The following is a 21,365-nucleotide window of genomic DNA, read 5'->3' as shown; positions in this document are numbered from 1 at the left end:
GAATGGGCAAAAATTTCAGTCTCTCCATGTGCAAAACTGATAGAGACATACCCCAAGCGACTTACAGCTGTAATCGCAGCAAAAGGTGTCGCTACAAAGTATTAACTTAAGGGGGCTGAATAATTTTGCTTGCCCAATTTTTCAGTTTTTTATTTGTTAAAAAAGTTTAAAATATCCAATAAATTTCATTCCACTTCATGATTGTGTCCCACTTGTTCTTGATTCTTCAAAAAAAATTACAGTTTTATATCTTCATGTTTGAAGCCTGAAATGTGGCAAAAGGTCGAAAAGTTCAAGGGGGCCGAATATTTTCGCAATGTACTGTGTGTATATATATATATATATATATATATATATATATATATATATATATTGTGCACAATTGTTTTTTCACTAAATGAGGTGCGCTGATAGTTTTTGATTCAACAGAATCCTGAAGAGCTGTGTCTGTCAATGAACGAAAGAGAAAATGGGATTTTTGACTCACCGTTAAATCCATTTCTCTGAGTTAATTGATGGACACAGCTCCCACCCCTCTATGGAGTTGTATTTCTTCTGACACTGCTTGCTATAAAACTGAAGGCTTATAGCAGAGAGGGGGAGTATACCACCTAGGACTGCCCATAGGCATAGCCAAGTTCTTTTTTCTGCCTAGTGTCCTACTACTGTAGGGAGCAAAATAACTCCTGGAGAGCTGTGTCCATTAATGAACTCAGAGAAATAGATTTTTTGGTAAGTCAAAAATCCCATTTTTTTTGGCTAGAAAAATACTTAGAACCCCCCCCCCCCCAAACATTATATATATATATATATATATATTTTTTTTTTGTATAATGTGAAAGATGATGTTATGCCGAGTAAATTGATACCTTAAATGTCATGCTATAAAATTGTGCACACTCGTGGAATGGCGACAAACTACAGTACCTAATTCTCCAAAGGCGATGCTTTAAAAAATGTTAACAGCTAGGGGATGGTCTGGTATCATCAGTAACCCACCTCCATCCCAATATAAACATAAAAGGAGAAAATTGGCCCCAGGACTTTATATGAGGTGAGCAAACTAGGCTGGTGAAAAAAAAAGAAGAATTATAGATATGTAGAAAGTATTTACAAAATTTGTTGCAATTTTTTAAAGTAAATGATAAAAAAACATCATGTACCCTTTTAACACATGGAAATGTCAAACTGATAAATGGTATTGCAGTACATAAAACTAGTAATAATGAATTTCATGAAAGTATACAAGAAAGTACAATGCATCTTGGTCTCAAAATAAAATAGAAACAATATCATAGTATAATCGTATAGTGCATCTTGGTCTTGACGTGTTTCGCGAGCTAACACTTGCTTGTTCAAGAATGGATGCATGAGGAAAATATCTGAAGAAAAAATATCAATATTGGAGTAAAGACTAAAAATAATGAAAAAAATCATGAAAAATTATCCTGTTAATAATCGGGAACTCCTTAGAGGACCCAATACTTAGAGACTGGTTGAGCTGGAATCAAAAGATAAGTCTCTGTACGGTGGTGGTGGTGGGATAAGTCTGACCCAGAAGCTGAAGGGTCCAAAATGGAAGGGAGCAAACATGGAGGCATATGGGAAGTATGTGATAGGTGTGTAAAGTGGAAAAATGCACCTTCCATATCTGTTATAAAAGTACGAGCAATAACAGTATAAATATGAATTATATTGTCCAATGTATCAGAGTAATAGGGTATTATGCTGGATAAAGGAAGGGCTAGTGAAGTGGTAATGTGAAGTGATAGTGTAACAAAGCCATGAATGGAAAAGAAAGGGAGAAAAAAAAGAAAAAGGAAGAGAAAGAGAAGAGGTGAAGCAAAGCTGTTACCAGATGACAAACGAAGTAGCTAGTAAAGAATGTATATATAGGTGAAAAGGAAAAGTGAATATTGCCAAACGCCCAAAATGAACAAGGAGTGGTGAAGATTGATGAGTGAATAAGCAAGTACCTACCATGTCGATAGAAGCTGGTGACATAAAGTGAATGTGCAATTGTAGAAAAAAGAGGAGAAGAGTGTCCCAAATAGCAACCTTCCCAAGCAGGCATAGTCTGTGGCACCCTAACGTCGTGTAACGGGTGGCAAGTGACGGGTCAAGCAGAGACCGAAGGCGTCTGCGTCCTCGTGGGGGAGAGAAGAGCGCCGGAAGCGGACTTCCCCCAGCTGCCCCAAGATGATGTGGCACGCATCGGCGTGATGACATCATGCGCATGCGCCGACGCCGCATGCCGGGCGTGAAGCATGACGCCGATGTATAGGTGGACCCCCCCCCCATTGGCAAGGAAGGGCGGGGACAGCAAAGCAGGAAAGCCTCCCTCTTCATAGATCGCACCTCCCAGGACAAAAACACCCACCATCCCACCAAGCAGAGAGACCCTTCAGAAGAGCCAGAATGAAATTGAGTACCCAATGTGAAGATATCACATTGGAATGGAAAACTGAATATGAAGTAGAAAATATAAAAATAAGGACAATGAAAATGAACAAAAATAAATACAAAAAATAAAAACACCAGCCAGGATGATACCTGACCATTGTGAGCACAAATGGGTGTCTTCCACCCGAATCTCAGTAACAGCTAGGGGATGGTCTGGTATCATCAGTAACCCACCTCCATCCCAATTTAAACATAAAAGGAGAAAATTGGCCCCGGGAGTTTATATGAGGTGAGCACATTAGGCTGGTGAAAAAAAGAAGAATTATAGATATGTAGAAAGTATTTACAACCTTTGTTGCAGAGACTTATCTTTTGATTCCAGCTCAACCAGTCTGTAAGTATTGGGTCCTCTTAGGAGTTCCCGATTATTTACAGGATATTTTTCTTGATTTTTTTTTTTCATTATTTTTAGTCTTTACTCCAATATTGATATTTTTTCTTAAGATGTTTTCCTCATGCATCCACTCTTGAAGAAGCGAGCGTTAGCTCGCAAAACGCGTCAAGACCAAGATGCACTATACGATTATACTATGATATTGTTTCTATTTTATTTTGAGACCAAAATGCATTGTACTTTCTTGTATACGTTCATGAAATTCATTATTACTAGTTTTATGCACTGCAATACCATTTATCAGTTTGACATTTCCATGTCTTATATGGAACATGATGTTTTTTATCACTTCAATAAACTGCAACAAAGGTTGTAAATACTTTCTACATATCTATAATTCTTCTTTTTTCCACCAGCCTAATGTGCTAACCTCATATAAAGTCCCGGGGGCCAATTTTCTCTATTTAAAAAATGTTAACGGTTACCTGTTTAGAGTTACAGGGGAGCTAGAATTATTGCTCTTACCCTAACAATCGTGGGGATACCTCACATGTGTGGTTTTAACACTGTTTACATTTGCGAGTACGACTTACGTACGCTTTCACTTCTGTGCACAAGCACGGAGGTATTGGACGCTTTACATGTTTTTTCTTATTTATTTTATTGTATTATTTTTTATTTTTACATTGTACCTTTTACATTTTTTCCATCACTTTTTTTGCTGTAACACAAGGAATGTTAACATCACTTGTGACAGTTATGGGCAGTGACAAGTACTCTTTATGGAGGGATCTGGGGTCTATAAGACCCCAAATCCCTCCTTTGCACTTAAAAGCATTTAAAATGCCAAGTTTGGCTGTTTTGAAGACTGTCATTCTAAATCTGGCGCCTTTAGGGCTCCAGTAACCGGAAGTGATGTTATGACATCGCCTCCAGGTCTCTACTTCGGAGACCTGATCAAAGCCAAATCCTGCTTTGTTCGGGACTCCAGCCAGCCAGTGGATCACTCGGGTCTCCCGGTGGGACAAGAGACCCGGGCAGAATGGCGGAAGGCGGTGGGAGGGGGGGCAACCCCCCGTTGCTAATGATAATGGCTGAGCGGCTTCTTAGCCGCATTGGATGTTATCACAAGAAAGCTGACCATTCGCTCTAAAAAAATGGTCATGTGGTGATGCTTGCAGCTGCAGGCATCACCCCGGTACAACCCCTTGAAACCGAAGGACGCAAATTTGCATTTTGTTGGCGTTAAGGGGTTAAAATACATAAACATTAATTTCACATTACAGTTTGTCTCTTAAAAGCTTGTCTTCTTTTAGATGTCTGTTTGTAAAAAATGTTAGTGCAACCTACGTACATGTAATGTACAGTAGTGATGGTCATCTCCATCTAGCGGCCAACGTGCACACTACTTATTTCAATGATATCTCACAAGTGCAAATACACAAGAAACTTTCAGAAACTTTTGAGGAGAGCCCCAAGGTTTCAACTGCCTAGGGGCCTCCACAGGGTTTATTCCGGCTCTGCTTTGAAGCTAGAGGGAGCCTAGCATTATCAAAACCCGTACAGCAATGGCAGACTTTTTTTTTTTTTTATTTAAAATTTTGTCATAAAACACTTGAAAGTCAACAACATGTACAACAAGAGTATACATATACTTTATGCAAAAGGGGTCCCTCAGCAAATGGGAGCTGTGGGCGGGGAAGGCGGGGGGTGGAATATGGGGAGTGGGGAGGAATTGTATCAGTGGCTCAGGGGGCAGGATAGTGAACGTGGCACCAAGGGAGAGGTCTTGGGAGAGTCCTGAATGTTGAACCTATAATGAGCCATGGTGGGGTCAGTCTGGGGGGAGGTATAGATGATGTAGCTGTCCCATTTCTGGAAGAAAGATTCCCGTGAAGAGGGGGCTGAAAAATCTGTATTGGTGCAGTCTATGGAGAAAAGCGTGGAGAGCTCTGATCTAACCCGGGTAAGTGATGGAGGGGATGAGGAAATCCAGTTGTTCAGGATGGTTCTTCTGGCGATCAATAAACAAGACAGGATCCACATGCGATGTGACAGCGCAGGTTTACTAGACCATTTTTGCAGGCGTTTATCCCAGTAACCGAAAAAGAGCAAAAGAGGGTCCTTAGGTAGACTAATCTTGGTCACTTCCCGGACGAATGACAGGACTTGGTCCCAGAAAGTGGATATACAGGGACAGGACCAGAACTTGTGGCAGAGAAAGGGCCTTTCCACTGCACATAAAGGGCATTTGTGAGCATCCGGAATAGTTTTATCCGAGAGAAAAGGAACATGGGCGCGGTGGAAAATCTTCAGCTGGGTCTCTTTCCATTTTGAGTTAGGTGTGAGAGCAAGGGTGGTTTTGAGACCTTTGATCATGTTGGGTAGTGTGTCCTCGCCTGGGAAGTCCTTGAGCCAATTGGAAGCAGTTGAGGTGAACAGTGCTGGCGGGCATTGTTTCAAAAGAGGTTTGTATATCGCTGAAATTGTAAAAGTGTTAGAGTCCAGTAAGGAATCGATGAAGGACGTCTTGAAGCGGGTCTCAGGCTTAATGGCAGACTTTTATTTAGCTATCTATATCGAGGGACTGAAACCATCACATGTGGTGTCCTTGAAGTTGATAAACCCCATACTTTGAAAAAGTGATCTATTTTTCTCCGTTGGTAATGGTTTCTTATTTCTCTGCTGACCATATCTACAATTTTTCTCACAGGTGAAATCATTTATGGCCATGAACACTGTCAGTGCAATCGAAGCTCTTGGAAGCGCCATCATATATTGTTATGATATTTATCGGTCTGAGTATTTTGGCGCCACTGTAAGTACAGCAAATATCTTAAAGAAGTACTTATCTATCAAATATTGAGTTATATTTTTTATTATAACTTTAAGTATTCAATATATCTTGGCAGCTCTGCAGAAAACCTTCTTAAATGTCTCATAAAGTGGAGATTTCCTGGTTTGGATTCTTCCTATATAATGTTACATGCTAGATCATGAAGTAAACTCTTCTTTATTTGATATAAATTCACATAAAAAAAGATTAATGTACCAGACACTTAAAGTCTACCCTGCAGGGCATGTAGTTATGTTCCCATCTGATTTTACAGTGCATCCGGAAAGTATTCACTTTTTCCACATTTTGTTGTGTTACAGCCTTATTCCAAAATGAATTGTATTCGATATTTTCCTCAAAATTCTATGAACAATACCCCACAACGTGAAAGAAGTTTGTTTGAAATCTTTGCAAAACAAAAGAAATGACATGTACATAAGTAATCACAGCCTTTGATCAATACTTTGTTGAAGCACCTTTGGCACCAAATACAGCCCCAGGTCTTTTTTAACCACTTTACCACCGTAGGATTTTGCTGTCTTACGTCTGGGCCACTTTTTGCGATTCGGCACTGTGCGACTTTAACTGACATTTGCGCGGTCGTACGACGCCGTACCCAAACAAAATTTACGTCCTTTTTTTCCCGCAAACAAAGCTTTCTTTTGGTGGTATTTGATCACCTGTGCGATTTTTACTTTTTGCGCTATAAACAAAAAATGGGGGGACATTTTGAAAAAATAACAATATTTTTCACATTTTTTTATATGAAATTCCCCCCCCCCCCCCCCCAAAAAAAATTTAAAAATCTAAATTTTTTTAAATTTTTGGCCAATTTGTTTTCTGCTACCTATGTTTGGTAAAAAAAATCACAATAAGCGTATTTTGATTGGTTTGCGCAAAAGTTATTGCGTTTACTAACTAAGGGAAAGATTTCTGTCATTTTTGGTGTTTTTTTTTTTAACGAGTAATGTCGGTGATCTGCGATTTTTTTTTGCGGGACTGCGAAATTGCGGCGGACAGATCGGACCCTTGACTGACATTTTTGACACTTTTGGGGGTACCAGTGATATTACTACAGTAATCAGTGCTATACATATGCACTGTTACTGTAAAAATTACACTGGCAGGGAAGGGGTTCATTTTATTGGAGAGGGAGGGGTTAATGTATGCCTGGTGCTTACTGACGTGTGTGGGGGGAGGTGACTGAGTGACACAGGGACAGCTATGCTGAACCCTGCAATCTGACCCTGTCTGTCACTTAGGAGATCCGCCCGCTTTGTTTACACAAGCAGGCGGATCTCCACACTCGATTCCCCGACGATCCGGGAAGAGCAGCCCGCTCCCGCTGTGACTGAATACAGCGGGAGCGAGCCTCCGGCGGCGCGCGCCACCCACAAGGGGAGCAGTCCAGCGACGTAGGTCTACATCGCTGGACGGGAACGAGCCACTTTGTCGCAGTACGGTCAACGTGACTGGTCGGCAAGTGGTTAAGTATGATGCTACGGACTTGGCACAGCTTTTTTTGGGCAGTTTCTCCCATTCTTCTTTGCAGGACCTCTCAAGCTCCATCAGGTTGGATGGGGAGCATCAGTGCACTGCCATTTTCAGATCTCTTTAGAGATTTTTAATTGGGTTCAAGTCGGGGCTCTGGCTGGGCCACTCAAGGACATTCACAGAGTTGTTCCGTAGCCACTTGTTATCTTGGCTGAGTGCTTAGGGTCGTTGTACTGTTGGAAGATGAACCTTTACCCCAGTTGGAAGTCCGGAAGGCTCTAAAGCAGGTTTTCATCAAGGATGTCTCTGTACATTGCTGCATTCATCTTTCCCTCGATCTAAGTCTATCAGTTCCTGTGAATAAAAAACCTCCTCACGTCATGATGCTGCCACCATCATGCTTGCCTGTAGGAATGGTTTTGGTCAGGTGATGAGCGGTGCCTGGTTTCCTGCAGACATTCAGCGCTTGCCGTTCAGGCCAAAGAGTTCAATATGTATTTAATCAGACCAGAGAATTTTGTTTCATATGGTCTGAGAGTCCTTCGGGTGTATTTTGGCAAACTCCAGGTGGGCTGTCATGTGCCTTTTGCTGAGGAGTGGCTTCGGTCTGGCCACTCTACCATACAGGCATGAATGGTGGAGTGCTGCAGAGATGGTTGTTCTTCTGGATGTTCTCTCTCCACAGAGAAATGCTGCAGCTCTGTTAGAGTGATTCTTGATTCGGGTTCTTGGTCACCTCCCTGACTAAGGCCGTTCTCCCCCGATTGCTCAGTTTGGCCGGGTAGCCCGCTCTAGGAAGAGTCCTGGCGGTTCCAAACTTCTTCCATTTACTGGGGATGGAGGCCACTGTTTTATTGGGGCCTCCAATGCTGCAGAAATATTTCTGTACCTTCCTGAGATCTGTGCCTCGATACAATCCTATCTCGGAGGTCTACAGACAATTCCTTGGACTTCATGGCTTGGTTTGTGCTCTGACATGCACTGCTAACTGTGGGACCTTATATAGACAGGTGTGTGCCTTTCCAAATCATATCCAATCAACTGAATTTACCACGGGTGGATTCCAATCAAGTTGGAGAAACATCTTAAGAATGATCAGTGGAATCAGGATGCACCTGAGCTCAATTTTGAGTGTCATGGCAAAGGCTGTAAGTACATGTGATTTTTTTTTTTCGTTTTTTTATTTTTACTAAATTTGCAAAGATTTCAAACAAACTTCTTTCACGTCATCATTATGAAGTATTGTTTGTAGAATTTTGAGGAAAATAATGAATTTAATCCATTTTGAAATAAGGCTGTAACATAACAAAAAGTGGAAAAAGTGAAGTGCTGTGAATTACAGTGGATGCACTGTAATTAGTTGGTTCAGCGCAATTTTGTACTATCTTGTAACCAAAATGCATTTAGACTGCAGCTAGCACTACATTCGTTCCCACATAGGCATCAGAATTTACTGTTATCTCAGTGCAGCGCTGTCTTATGATATGTGATCAAACGTATATAACTGTATATTTTGATTTTAATTAGTACTGCGTGCTCAGTACATATCAATTGCCTAATTTGGTTGATCACCTATGCACAGTATATAATAATCTATTTATCCCAAAGGGACAAGCAATAAGTTCCATGCTAGCAATTAGTGATTAGCTAACTTTCTTTTTCCCAGGAAACGTCTGCATGATAGCAGGCCTTTGACCCAATTAGCTGTGGCCAGGGAGTTCCCCAAACTGCAGGCACACGTAACAAAGGGGCAGGGATGTTAGTAACAACTAATATGGCACAAAATGCACAATACAACATCTTAGAACTTTAACTACTTTACCTCCGCTCACTGTGCCTCTACTGCGGCACAGTAGCTCATTCCCGTCCAGCGACGTAGACCTACGTCGCTGGACTCCTCCCCTTGTGGGCGGCGCACGCGTGCCGCCGGAGGCTCGCTCCTGCTGTATTCAGTCACAGCGGGAGTCGGGCCAGGGGAGGTGCAGCGGCGATCGTCGGGGAATCGAGTTTGGAGATCTGCCCGCTTGTGTAAACAGAGCGGGCGGATCTCCTAAGTGACAGACAGTGACAGATTGCAGTGTTCAGCTTAGCTGAACCTGCGATCTGTCCCTGTGTCACTCAGTCACCTCCCCCCCACACACGTTAGTAAGCACCAGGCATACATTAACCCCTCCCTCGCCAATACAATTAACCCCTTCCCTGCCAGTGTAATTTTTACAGTAACAGTGCATATTTATAGCACTGATTACTGTAGTAATGTCACTGGTACCCCCAAAAGTGTCAAAAATGTCAGTCAAGGGTCTGATCTGTCCGCCGCAATGTCGCAAAAAAAATCGCAGATCGCCACCATTACTCGTTAAAAAAAACCACCAAAAATGACAGAAATCTTTCCCTTAGTTAGTAAACGCAATAACTTTTGCGCAAACCAATCAAGATACGCTTATTGTGATTTTTTTTACCAAACATAGGTAGCAGAAAACAAATTGGCCAAAAATTTTAAAAAATTTAGATTTTTACATTTTTTTTTGGGGGGGGGGGGGGATTTCATATAAAAAAATGTGAAAAATATTGTTATTTTTTCAAAATGTACGCTCTTTTTTTTGTTTATAGCGCAAAAAGTAAAAATCGCAGAGGTGATCAAATACCACCAAAAGAAAGCTCTGTTTGTGAGAAAAAAAAACGTAAATTTCGTTTGGGTACGGCGTCGCACGACCGGGCAATTGTCCGTTAAAGTGCCGAATCGTAAAAAGTGGCCTGGACGTAAGACAGCAAAATCCTCCGGTGGTAAAGTGGTTAAGAAATGTGAGATGCAAATTAATATTACTCCTTCATCTAACCACTTGCCGACTGCATTCAGTACATATACGGAGGCTGTACCTGTACGTGATTTGGCACTTCCGAGTCTGGGGCTCACACACGCACCACGGGCGACCAGCTCCCACTGTAACTGGACACAGCGGGAGCCAATCAGCGGAATCGATGTCCGCCGGGACCTGCCGATCATTCGGGAGAGAAGCAGAACAGCAGTCTGCCTATGTAAACAAGGCAGATCGCTGTTCTGTGAGAAGGGAAGGTAGTGATCCTGTGTTTCTGCTAAGCTGTCTTCCCACAGTACAAGCACCTCCCCCACAGTTAGCAAGCACTTCCTAGGGACACATTTAACCCTTTGATCGTCCCTGATGTTACCCCCTTCCCTGCCAGTGTCATTTTTACAGTGACAAAGCATATTTTTTAGCACTGATTACTGTATCAGTGTCACTGGTCCCCAAAAAAGTGTCACTTATGCCTTGTTTCCACTGAGCGGTACGATTCAGTTCGGTTTGGTACGGTACGCAATTTTTGCCGTTTACATTGTCAAAAGTTGTGAATGGTACCCTAATTCCGAACCGTACCGTATCACTTTTTTGGGACCCTTTCGTTGGGGTACCAAGCACATTAGTACTGTACCAACAGGGTGGAGCTACACTGTTGAGGTACTGTTGAGCTGAGGTACTTTTGGCGGTGGAAACGCAAGCCTGATCAAGGTGTACTGTTCGGAAACAGTACTGAACTGTACCGAACCGAGCGGTACTTAGTGGAAACGAGGCATTAGTGTCCGATTTGTCCGACCAATGTCGCAGTTCCAAGTCGGCGTCGCACTCATTCGGACGGTGCCATTTCCGGCAATAGACTCTGATTTTGCATGTGATTTGACATGTCAAATCGCATGTCAAATCAGCCCGATGTGAACAGAACAGGGGCATAAAGGAAAGCCTCATATGTCAAAAAGAGTTCATCACTCAGTTATTTACTGAGTTAGCTACTTTTTGTTTTAGAAGAGAAGCACAATATCTGAATTTATCAGTAGATAACCTTGCAGGTGAATTCTTTAATTGTAGGAGAGGGTATCAATACACAAGTGTTTTAGACAAAAGGGGAATTTTAACATTCACTGCTCCAAAATATTAAAGGAACATTTTGAAAACACATCAGATCTCAATGGGAAAAAATATCATGCTGGATATCTATACTGATATGGATTGGGTAATGTGTTAGGAACGAAAGGATGTCACATCATTTGATGGAAATGAAAAGTATCACCCTACAGAGGGCTGAATTCAAAGACACCCCAAAAATCAAAGTGAAAAAATGATGCAGTAGGCAGTCTATTTTGTTGAAATTTCATTGCAGCAACTCGAAATGGTACTCAGTAGTTTGTATGGACCCCACATTCTTGTATGCATGCCTGACAACTTCATCGGGGCATGCTCCTAATGAGATGACGGATGGTGTCGTGGGGTATTTCCTCCCAGATCTGGACCAGGGCATCACTGAGCTCCTGAACAGACTGAGGTGCAACCTGGCGGTGTTGGATAGATTGAAACAAATTGTGCCAGAGGTGTTCTATTAGATTTAGGTAAGGTGAGCGTGGGGGCCATTCAATGGTATAAATTTCTTCATCCTCCAAGAACTGCCTGCATACTCTGGCCACATGAGACCGGGCATTGTCGTGCACCAGGAGGAACCCAGGACCCACTGCACCAGCATAGGGTCTGACAATGGGTCCAAGGATTTCATCCCGATACCTGATGGCAGTCAGGGTGCCATTGTCTAGCCTGTAGTGTCTGTGTGTCCCTCCATGGATATGCCTCCCCAGACCATCACTGACCCACCTCCAAACCAGTCATGCTGAACAATATTACAGGTAGCTTAACGTTCTCCATTATTTCTCCAGACCCTTTCACGTCTGTCACATGTGCTCAGGATGAACCTACCAATTCTGGTGTTCAATGGCAAATGCCAATCGAGCTCCACGGTGCCGGGCAGTAAGCACAGGGCTCACTAGAGGACATAGAGCCCTCAGGCCACCGTCATGAAGTCTGTTTCTGTTTTGTCAGAGACATTCACACCAGTGGCCTGCTGGGGGTCATTTTGTAGGGCCCTGGCAGTACTCATCCTGTTCCTCCTTGCACAAAGGAGCAGATACCGGTCCTGCTGAAGGCCTTCTATGGCCCTGTCCAGTTCTCCTAGAGTAACTGCCTGTCTCCTAGAATCTCCTCCATGCTCTTGAGACTGTGCTGGGAGACACAACAAACCTTATGGCAATGGCACGTATTGATGGGCCATCCTGGAGGAGTTGGACTGCCAATGCAACCTCTATAGCAGGGATCCTCAAACTACAGCCCTCCAGCTGTGGCAGAACTACACATCCCATGGGGCCTTGTAAAACTCTGACATTCACAGTCATAACTAGGCATGATGGGAATTGTAGTTCTTGAACAACTGGAGGGCCATAGTTTGAAGACCTCTGCTCTATAGGGTCCAGGTATCACCTCACACTACCAGTAGTGACACTGACCCTAGCCAAATGCAAAACAAGTGAAAAACAGTCAAAAAGATGAGTAGGGAAAAAGCCGGTGGCCTCCACCTGTAAAACCGTTCCTGTTTTGGAGGTTGTCCCATTGTTGCCCATCTTGTGCACCTGATGTTTATTTCATTAACACCAAAGCAGCTAAAACTGAATAAGAACCCCCCTGCTACTGAAATGACGAGATCAAAATCCCAGGAGTTTATTTGGCTTGATGCATTAAAAAGTGTTTCTTTCATTTTGTTGATCAGTGTATTTAATGCTTCTCCCCAACCCATTAGGAAATTGAAGTGTTTTTCCTATTATACAGAGTTATGTTATTTTTATGATGCTTTTGATATGAATATGGTATACACAGTTCAGATTTGATGAATTTCCGCTGTTCCTGTTTTCACAGTTCTTAACAGTGGTCCTTGTTTTTGCGGTAATTTCAAACCTGTTGGAGTTCTGTATTGCGGTGTCACTCTCCTACTTTGGAAAGCTTGCCAAGGATAGGATGTCAGTAAGGCAGGTGAGTGAAGAAGAGTGGTGAGATATACTGATCTTTACAACAGCATAGAAGCAAGAGTTGTTGAGGTCTATGATGCATACACAGTGGTGATTTATTGGAGTGGACTTCATTTTACTCTGCTGGATGAATTTTCAGCTCCTCAGGTGGAATCAGTAAACTGGTAAAAAGGAGTTCAGACAACCTGTTACCTGTTTTTTTCATTTAGCAGAGTAGCAGTGGGTCAGGGGGTAGGTCAGAGGTGCTAGATCCCCAAATGGGTTGAATAATAGAGGGGAGACCGTAAAAAAGAAATGGTGAAACCAATGACTTAGGCGTCTTTTCATAATTTTCACAAAACTTTCACCCATGATCACCCATTTTCCCATTGATTTTAGAAAAATATATGATTCATGGTTGAAAGTGTGTTAATTTTGTGTAAGAACATTTATAAAAAGGTCTCTAATGGCACTTTTCCACTGCAAGTACCGGCTCGGCTCTACTCGGCCCTGCTTGGCCCTGCTTGGCCCGGTTTGCTTTTCCACTGCTGGTACCGCATGGTACGGTGTTGGAACGGTTCGGTACGGTACGGTATGGTCTGCTTTTCCACTAAAGTAGTATTAAACTTAAGTGGGTGGGATAACAACGATTCTCTGACCAATCAGTGGCTAGTAGTGACTGCATGCAAAGGATTGTGGGATATGGTACCGGTATGGTACCTCTTGAAACCACAATCGAGGTGGTACTGTTTTAGAGAGCCGTACCGTTCGGTTCCATGAAGTGGAAAAGCACCGCCGTACCGTACCGAACCGTACCGTTCCTACACCATACCATGCGGTACCAGCAGTGGAAAAGCACAAAAGCGAGCTGAACCGTTCGGTTCCATGCAGTGGAAAAGCGCCATTAGAGACAAAGACCCCTAAAAACAAGGTATGTATATTTTTTCATAAAAATCTATAGAAATACGCCAAAGCATTTCAGGGTTTCAGAGGGACTATCTTTTTCAGTGGTCTAAAATGCTCTCTGAAAAAAGGTTGATTAATTAAATGACTAAAATTACTTAACTACTTTACCACTAGAGCATTTTGCTGTCTTACGTCTGGGCCACTTTTTGCGTTTCGGCGCTGTGCGACTTTAACTGACAATTGCGCGGTCATGCGACGCCGTACCCAAACAAAATTTATGTCCTTTTTTTCCCATAAACAGAGATTTCTTTTGGTGGTGTTTGATCACCTGTGCGATTTTTACTTTTTGCGCTATAAACAAAAAAAGAGCGTTTATTTTGAAAAAATAAAAATATTTTTAAATTTTTTTTATATGAAAGATGTAAAAAACTATTTTTTTTAAAATTTTTGGCCAATTTGTTTTCTGCTACCCATGTTTGGTAAAAAAAATCGCAATAAGCGTATTTTGATTGGTTTGCGCAAAAGTTATTGCGTTTCCTAACTAAGGGAAAGATTTCTGTCATTTTTGGTGTTTTTTTTTTTAACGAGTAATGGCGCCGATCTGCGATTTTTTTTTTTGCGGGACTGCGACATTGCTGCGGACAGATCGGACCCTTGACTGACATTTTTGACACTTTTGGGGGTACCAGTGACATTACTGCAGTAATCAGTGCTATAAATATGCACTGTTACTGTAAAAATGACACTGGCAGGGAAGGGGTTAATTTTATTGGAGAGGGAGGGGTTAATGTATGCCTGGTGCTTACTAACGTGTGTGGGGGGAGGTGAGTGAGTGACACAGGGACAGATCGCATGTTCAGCTATGCTGAACACTCCGATCTGTCACTCCCTGTCACTTAGGAGATCCGCCCGCTCTGTTTACACAGGCGGGCGGATCTCCAAACTGGATTCCCAGACGATCGGGGCAGAGCAGCGGCGATCGCCGCCGCTCCTCCCCTAGCCCGACTCCCGCTGTGAATGAAAACAGCGGGAGCGTGCCTCCGGCGGCGCGCGAGCGCCGCCTACAGGGGGAGGAGTCTAGCGACATAGGTCTACGTCGCTAGACGATAACGAGCCACTGCCGCAGTAGAGACACAGTGGCTAGTGTTAAAGTGGTTAAGTATGGGCCAAAAAAAAATCTAGGTTTTGCCATTAGCTGCTGAAGCATTAAAGTATAACTAAACTAAAGCAAAACGTTTCTTTTAGTTTTAGACAAAGTGGAGAGGCAATAGAACATCTGTCTGGTTTTTATTGAAGAGATGTATCCTATCCTAACCTCTTAGGGAGATTTATCCTATTTGTCCATTTTACTGTTATCACCAAAAGTGAAGGAAATATTGAATTTGGGTGGTTTTTTCGGAGAACAGTAATAGAGAGAGAGTGTTCCAATGGGAACACCAGTTGACATGGTCAGAGGCCAGGCTTGGAGACCACTAGCCATAGCAGTAGAGAGGATTGCACTGACTAGAAGGATACTGGTACACAAGCAGGTCACCCTGGCAGATGACGCAAGCTCAACTGAGGCGTAAGATCTAAGCACTAACCAGTCTTCACTAGAGCTCCCGGTGGTGGCAATGGGTTTTGCTGCAAGCTAATGCCAGGTTGCAATCCTCGGGATCACCCCACCAGTATATGAGCAAGCGGGGGGTCCCATATTACATGTAGCAGGTAGGGATCAAGCAGAAGCATAGTCACTAAACAAGCCAACGGTTGTTAACAAATGGTAGCAAGAATAAGGACAACTGCTGGTACGCAAGGAGCATGATAATGCCATTGGCTAGGGTGAACACAACAATTTGGTGAACAGAAAGTTCAGAGGCATGGCTTAAATCAGGGAGTTCATGGGAACAGCATAGAGTTCAAGGTGCATCAGAAACAAGTTACAAGGCAAGATTGAGCTACAGCCAGACACCACAGAGGTCCCAGGTTCAGATCTGGACCCTGACACTAGTTCTAGTGACAACAAAGGATTTCCTGTTTTGGCTATGACACAGGAAGTGAAGAGAAATCTCCAATTTGGGACACAGGTGCCCCCCCCCCACCCAAAAAAAAACTTGATGGGTTAACCCTTCTTTACGCCTAACTTATGCTTTATCATCCAATACTTTAGAACTCTGATAAAGATGTCTCCTTAGAAGCCCTGAAATGTGTTGACTATATAGGGTAGGGATTATCCTTTAGACCAGTGGTCCTCAACTCCGGTCCTCAGGGCCCACTAACTGGCCAGATTTTAAGTATTACCTTAGGGAGATGCAGACAAGAGTACTGCAATCACTGAGCAGCAACGACAATTTTGAAAAAATAACAATATTTTTCACATTCTTTTAAAATAAAATTCTCAAAAAAAAAAATGTAAAAATCTAAATTTTTTAACATTTTAGGGCAATTTGTTTTCTGCTACATATTTTTGGTAAAAAAAATAGCAATAAGCGTATTTTGATTGGTTTGCGCAAAAGTTATTGCGTTTACTAACTACGGGAAAGACTTATGTCATTTTTATTGTTTTTTTTTTTTTAACTAGTAATGGAGGCGATCTTTGATTTTTTTTGCGGGACTGCGACATTGCGGCGGACAAATCGGACCCCTGACTGACATTTTTGACACTTTTGGGGGTACCAGTGACATTACTACAGTAATCAGTGCTGTTAATATGCACTGTTACTGTAAAAATGACACTGGCAGGGAAGGGGTTAACAGTATGGGTGATCAAGGGGTTAAATGTGACCCTAGGGGCGTGATTCTAACTGTGGGGGGCGTGGCTTGTGAAGTCATCACAGAGACATGTGATCCTGTATAGCAGGATCACATGACATCTGTGATCACTTCAGGGAGAAGTACGGACGGCTGTGTTTACATCAGCCGTCCGTTCTCCTCTGTCAGTGGCGGGAGATCACGGGTGGCCGGCGGCCATCGGAGCCCCATGATCCCTGCACTGGCTCCCCCGCTGAGGAGCAGGGGCGGGAGCGCCTCCGGCGGCGCACGATCGCCCCCTAGCTCCTTCCAGGCGAGCGCCGTACATGGCTTTGCCTGTACGAGCCAGACTGCCGCAGTACATCTGCAGCGGCTGGTCGTAAAGTGGTTAATTGTTTAGAATAGTTGCCATTTTTTTGACATATATAGTTCATCTATTTACCGCCTTCGTCTTCCTGTCCTGGTGAAAACTGCTCCCCCAAATTTATGGCCCCTTTGTCACAAGGTCAGGAATTTATATGAAATCTTTTTAACCACTTAAGGATCGCCCGCCGCAGATTTACTGCGGCAGGCAGCCCCTCCTGCATGAACCGACGTAACTGTATGTCGGTGGTGTGCCTGCAGCTAGGGGGCGGGGACTCCGATGCACGGGGCTGGCGGCTCCGATTGCCGCCTGACACCTGTGATCGCTCCCCGCTGAGAGAGAAGGACGGTCAGCTGTTGTAAACACAGCCGACCGTTCTCTCTGGAATGATCACAGAGCTCCTGTGATCCTTCTATATAGGATTACAGGTCTCTATGGACATTTCAAAAGCCTATCCCCCATACAGTTTGAAACACTCACCTAGGCTTACATTTAACCCCTTGATCACCCACTGTGTTAAAGCCTTCCCTGCCAGTGTCATGAGTACTGTAACAGTGCATATTTTTAGCACTGATTACTGTAGTAATGTCACTGGTCCCCCCAAAAGTATCAAAAATGTTACTTTGGGGTCCGATCTGTCTGCCGCAATGTCGGAGTCCAGCTAAAAATCACAGATTGCCGCCATTACTAGAAAATCAAAACAATAAAAATGACACAAATCTTTCCCGTAGGTAGTAGACGCGATAACTCTTGCGCAAACCAATCAAAATACGCTTATTGCAATTTTTTTTTTACCAAAAATATGTAGCAGAAAACAAATTGGCCTAAAATGTAAAAAAATTTAAATTTTTTTTTTTTTTTTTAGAATGTTATATAGCAGAATGTGAAAAATTGTGTTTTTTTTTTCAGAATTGTCGCTCTATTTTTGTTTATAGCGCAAAAAATAAAAACTGCAGAGGTGATCAAATACCACCAAAAGAAAGCTCTATTTGTGGGGAAAAAAAAGGACATCAATTTTATTTAGGTACAGCGTCGCACGACTGTGCAATTGTCCGTTAAAGTAATGCAGTGCCGAATCGTAAAAAAATGGCCTGGTCATTAAGGGGGCAAATCCTTAACGGTCCTGAAGGGGTTAATGGGGACACAGACCACAATTAAAACTTGACAAAACTAAATATAGAGTAAATAGAATAGTAGATGTAAAGTCTATCTAAAATGAAAAGATTTTTAGCTGCTTATCAAGGTTTCCATAACTGACATTTTTGTTTTATGTTAAGCCTTCTGCACAGGTGTTTTCAGTACCAGTCCAGTATAACAATCCAATGACAAGCGCACCAGACCCGACACAAAGGTTCCCAACTGCTCAGCCTGGACTCCAAAGAACCCCAACTTTCTCTCAACAGAACTACCAAGGTGCTAACGATAATGGAATGTTCAATAGATACAATATGTACAACAACTAACTGCACCGAGCATGATCACAGGAAGACATTTTGGGACTACTTTTCAATGAAAACAAAAAGTTGGGATACTGATATCTTTATGCTAATGATGGTAATGACTTCTGACATGCTTTATTTTTCACTAGATAAATGTATATCTCCAACTGTTTTTTTCAATAAAAAAAAAGTAATTAACTAGAATTGCATTACTTATTTTGCAAGTATAAATAAAGTTTATGATTTATGAACTTTTGGGATGACCTGAATACCTGGGTTCGCGGTAAATTAATTTAGATTTCTATAGCGCCAGCAATTTACGCAGCGCTTTACAATATTAGAGGGAGACAGTACATATACAATACAATAAAATACAAGAGGATTTAGAGGGCCCTGCTCAGAAGAGCTTACAATCTAATTATTGAAGTTAATTGCATCCAAATGTTAAAAAAATCAGTGATGCCCGTTTTCCAGGCAAGGGATTTTCAAACAAATGGCATAGGGGGCTAGGCACTGTAATATGTATCAAAATGAATAATCATTTTAATCACTTGCCTACTGGGCCAATTCTGACTCTTCTTCACATACATATAAAAGTCGACTTTTTTGTTTGCTAGAAAATTACTTAGAACCCCTAGAAGAAAAAAACGGGGCGAGAGAACGGGAAGATTAACCCATTGGGATTAGCACCAATCTGGGTAATCCCCTACTCACGTCCTGTAAACAAGGATTTTAAAGGCTTTGGGGTTGTCATATATGAGTCATGTTAATATAAAATACATTTTATTTGTTTCAAAAAGAAGAAGTAAAAACATAGATCCAGCATAAAAATGTACATACATAACCGAATGTCTGTAGACAATTATAGCGGATACAGTGTTGGCCGCAAAGGTATGCGGCATAAGGTCCAACGCGTTTCTCAATGCCTAAGCTCACAAGCCACGCCCCCCACAGTTAGAATCACGCCCCTAGGGATACATTTAACCCACTGATCACCAATAAAGTTAACCCCTTCCCTGTGTCATTATTACAGTAATGGCGCTTTTCCACTGCATGGAACCGAACGTTTCGGCTCGCTTTTGTGCTTTTCCACTGCTGGTACCGCATGGTATGGTGTAGGAACGGTTCGGTACGGTACGGCGGCGCTTTTTCACTGCATGGAACTGAACGGTACGGCTCTCAAAAACAGTACCACCTCGATTGTGGTTCCAAGAGGTACCATACCGGGTACCATATTCCACAATCCTTTGCATGCAGTCACTACTAGCCACAGATTGGTCAGAGAATCCCACCCACCCCGTTGTTATCCCACCCACTTAAGTTTAGTACTACTTTAGTGGAAAAGTAAACCATACCGTACCGTACCGAACCGTTCCAATACCGTACCATGCGGTACCAGCAGTGGAAAAGCAAACCGAGTAGAGCCGAGCCGGTACTTGCAGTGGAAAAGTGCCACAACAGTGCATATTTATAGCACTCAATACTGTAGTAATGTCACTGGTACCCCCAAAAGTTTCAAAAATGTCAGTCAAGGGTTCGATCTGTCCGCCCCAATGTCGCAGTCCCGCAAAAAAAAAATCGCAGATCGCCGCCATTACTAGTTAAAAAAAAAAAAAATAAAAATTACATAAATTTTTCCCTTAGTTATTAAACGCAATAACTTTTGCGCAAACCAATCAAAATACGCTTATTGCGATTTTTTTTACCAAAAACATGTAGCAGAAAATAAAATGGCCTAAAATGTTAAAACATTTAGATTTTTACTTTTTTGGGGGGGGGGGGGAATTTCATTTAAAAAAAGTTGAAAAATATTGTTATTTTTTCAAAATTGTCGCAATTCTTTTGTTTATAGCGCAAAAAGTAAAAATCGCACAGGTGATCATATACCACCAAAAGAAAGCTCTGTTTGTGGGAAAAAAAGGACATCAATTTCATTTTGGTACAGCATGGTACGACCGCGCAATTGTCCGTTAAAGTCACGCAGTGCCAAATCGCAAAATAGGCCCTGGTCTTTGAGCAGCCAAATCCTCCGGGGCTAAAGTGGTTAAAGGTGCTTCATCAGGGACCGCATACAATATACGCAAGCTTTTGCCACATACCAAAATAAATAAAAAAGAAGCATACAATAATATACAGCAAAATATACAAAAAATACTTATTTATACAATGATAACATTTACATTTTTATTCATTAGTCAATGATATAATGCTCTTAGGCTTACCCATCTGTTCAACCGCAAGGCATGATCGACGTCCCAATCACAAGCAATGCAGAGCAGAGCAGAGGGCAAAAAGAAAGCTACATATCCATAAGGGCGACCAGATTGTGTTCACCCATTCAATTGAGCCAAACTACGGTACTTAAAATTCTCCAAAGGTGAGGCTTTAAACGCCTTTACATGTTACCAGTTTAAAGATCAACAGGAGGTCTGGGACTAGAACTATTGCTCTCACTCTGACGTTCATGATGATACCCTAAGTATAGGATGTACAAGGATCCTGTCATGACCTGCCACCTGGATGGGGATTGATGTAGTGTAACAGATCTTTACCTGGAAAGGCACATTGCCTCGCTATTACCTCTATATTTATCTCCCCATATATATGTGGCTACGTTTACATTATTATTGACACAATAGGGCAATATTCCTCAACTAATTCTATATTGGCCAATCCATTATCTATACATCTGCCTGTTTATTTCCACTCCATATACATGTACCTATTGGTGGAACTTGTCAGGTGTTATATTTTCACCAGATTGTTTTTTTGAACAGGTATTGGCCCTTCTTTTATATATTGTGCTTACATATCCAAGAAATCTATTAGGGGAATATTTTTCCCTGTCCTATCATCATGTGTGGACATTTGTTGAGGAATTATTGGAAGAGCTCCTGAAGAAGCGCTAGGTCGCGAAACATGTAGAGCCCGGACCTTAATCCGACCAGTTTTGGCACCAAACCTGC

At 42.3% G+C, this 21,365-nt stretch overlaps 1 protein-coding gene across 1 annotated transcript in view; it reads left to right on the top strand.

Annotated features, from left to right (window-relative positions):
- LOC309563337 (membrane-spanning 4-domains subfamily A member 15-like) overlaps positions 1–18,423 on the top strand; it is a gene marked incomplete at both ends in the record, with an annotated part of 72,129 nt that extends 53,706 nt beyond the window's left edge. Inside the window, 3 exons of the mRNA XM_082267732.1 lie at positions 5,511–5,615; positions 12,872–12,985; positions 18,238–18,423. Of these exons, the coding sequence (XP_082123858.1) occupies positions 5,511–5,615; positions 12,872–12,985; positions 18,238–18,423 (405 nt within the window). The remainder of the gene's footprint in view (positions 1–5,510; positions 5,616–12,871; positions 12,986–18,237) is intronic.
- Positions 18,424–21,365: the final 2,942 nt, after the last annotated feature.

The sequence above is a fragment of the Pelophylax lessonae genome, assembly GCF_965119305.1.
Source record: "Pelophylax lessonae genome assembly, chromosome: 9".
NCBI lineage: Eukaryota > Metazoa > Chordata > Amphibia > Anura > Ranidae > Pelophylax > Pelophylax lessonae.
Note: the sequence above shows the minus strand (reverse complement) of the source record. Positions and strands in the feature narration are given on the sequence as shown.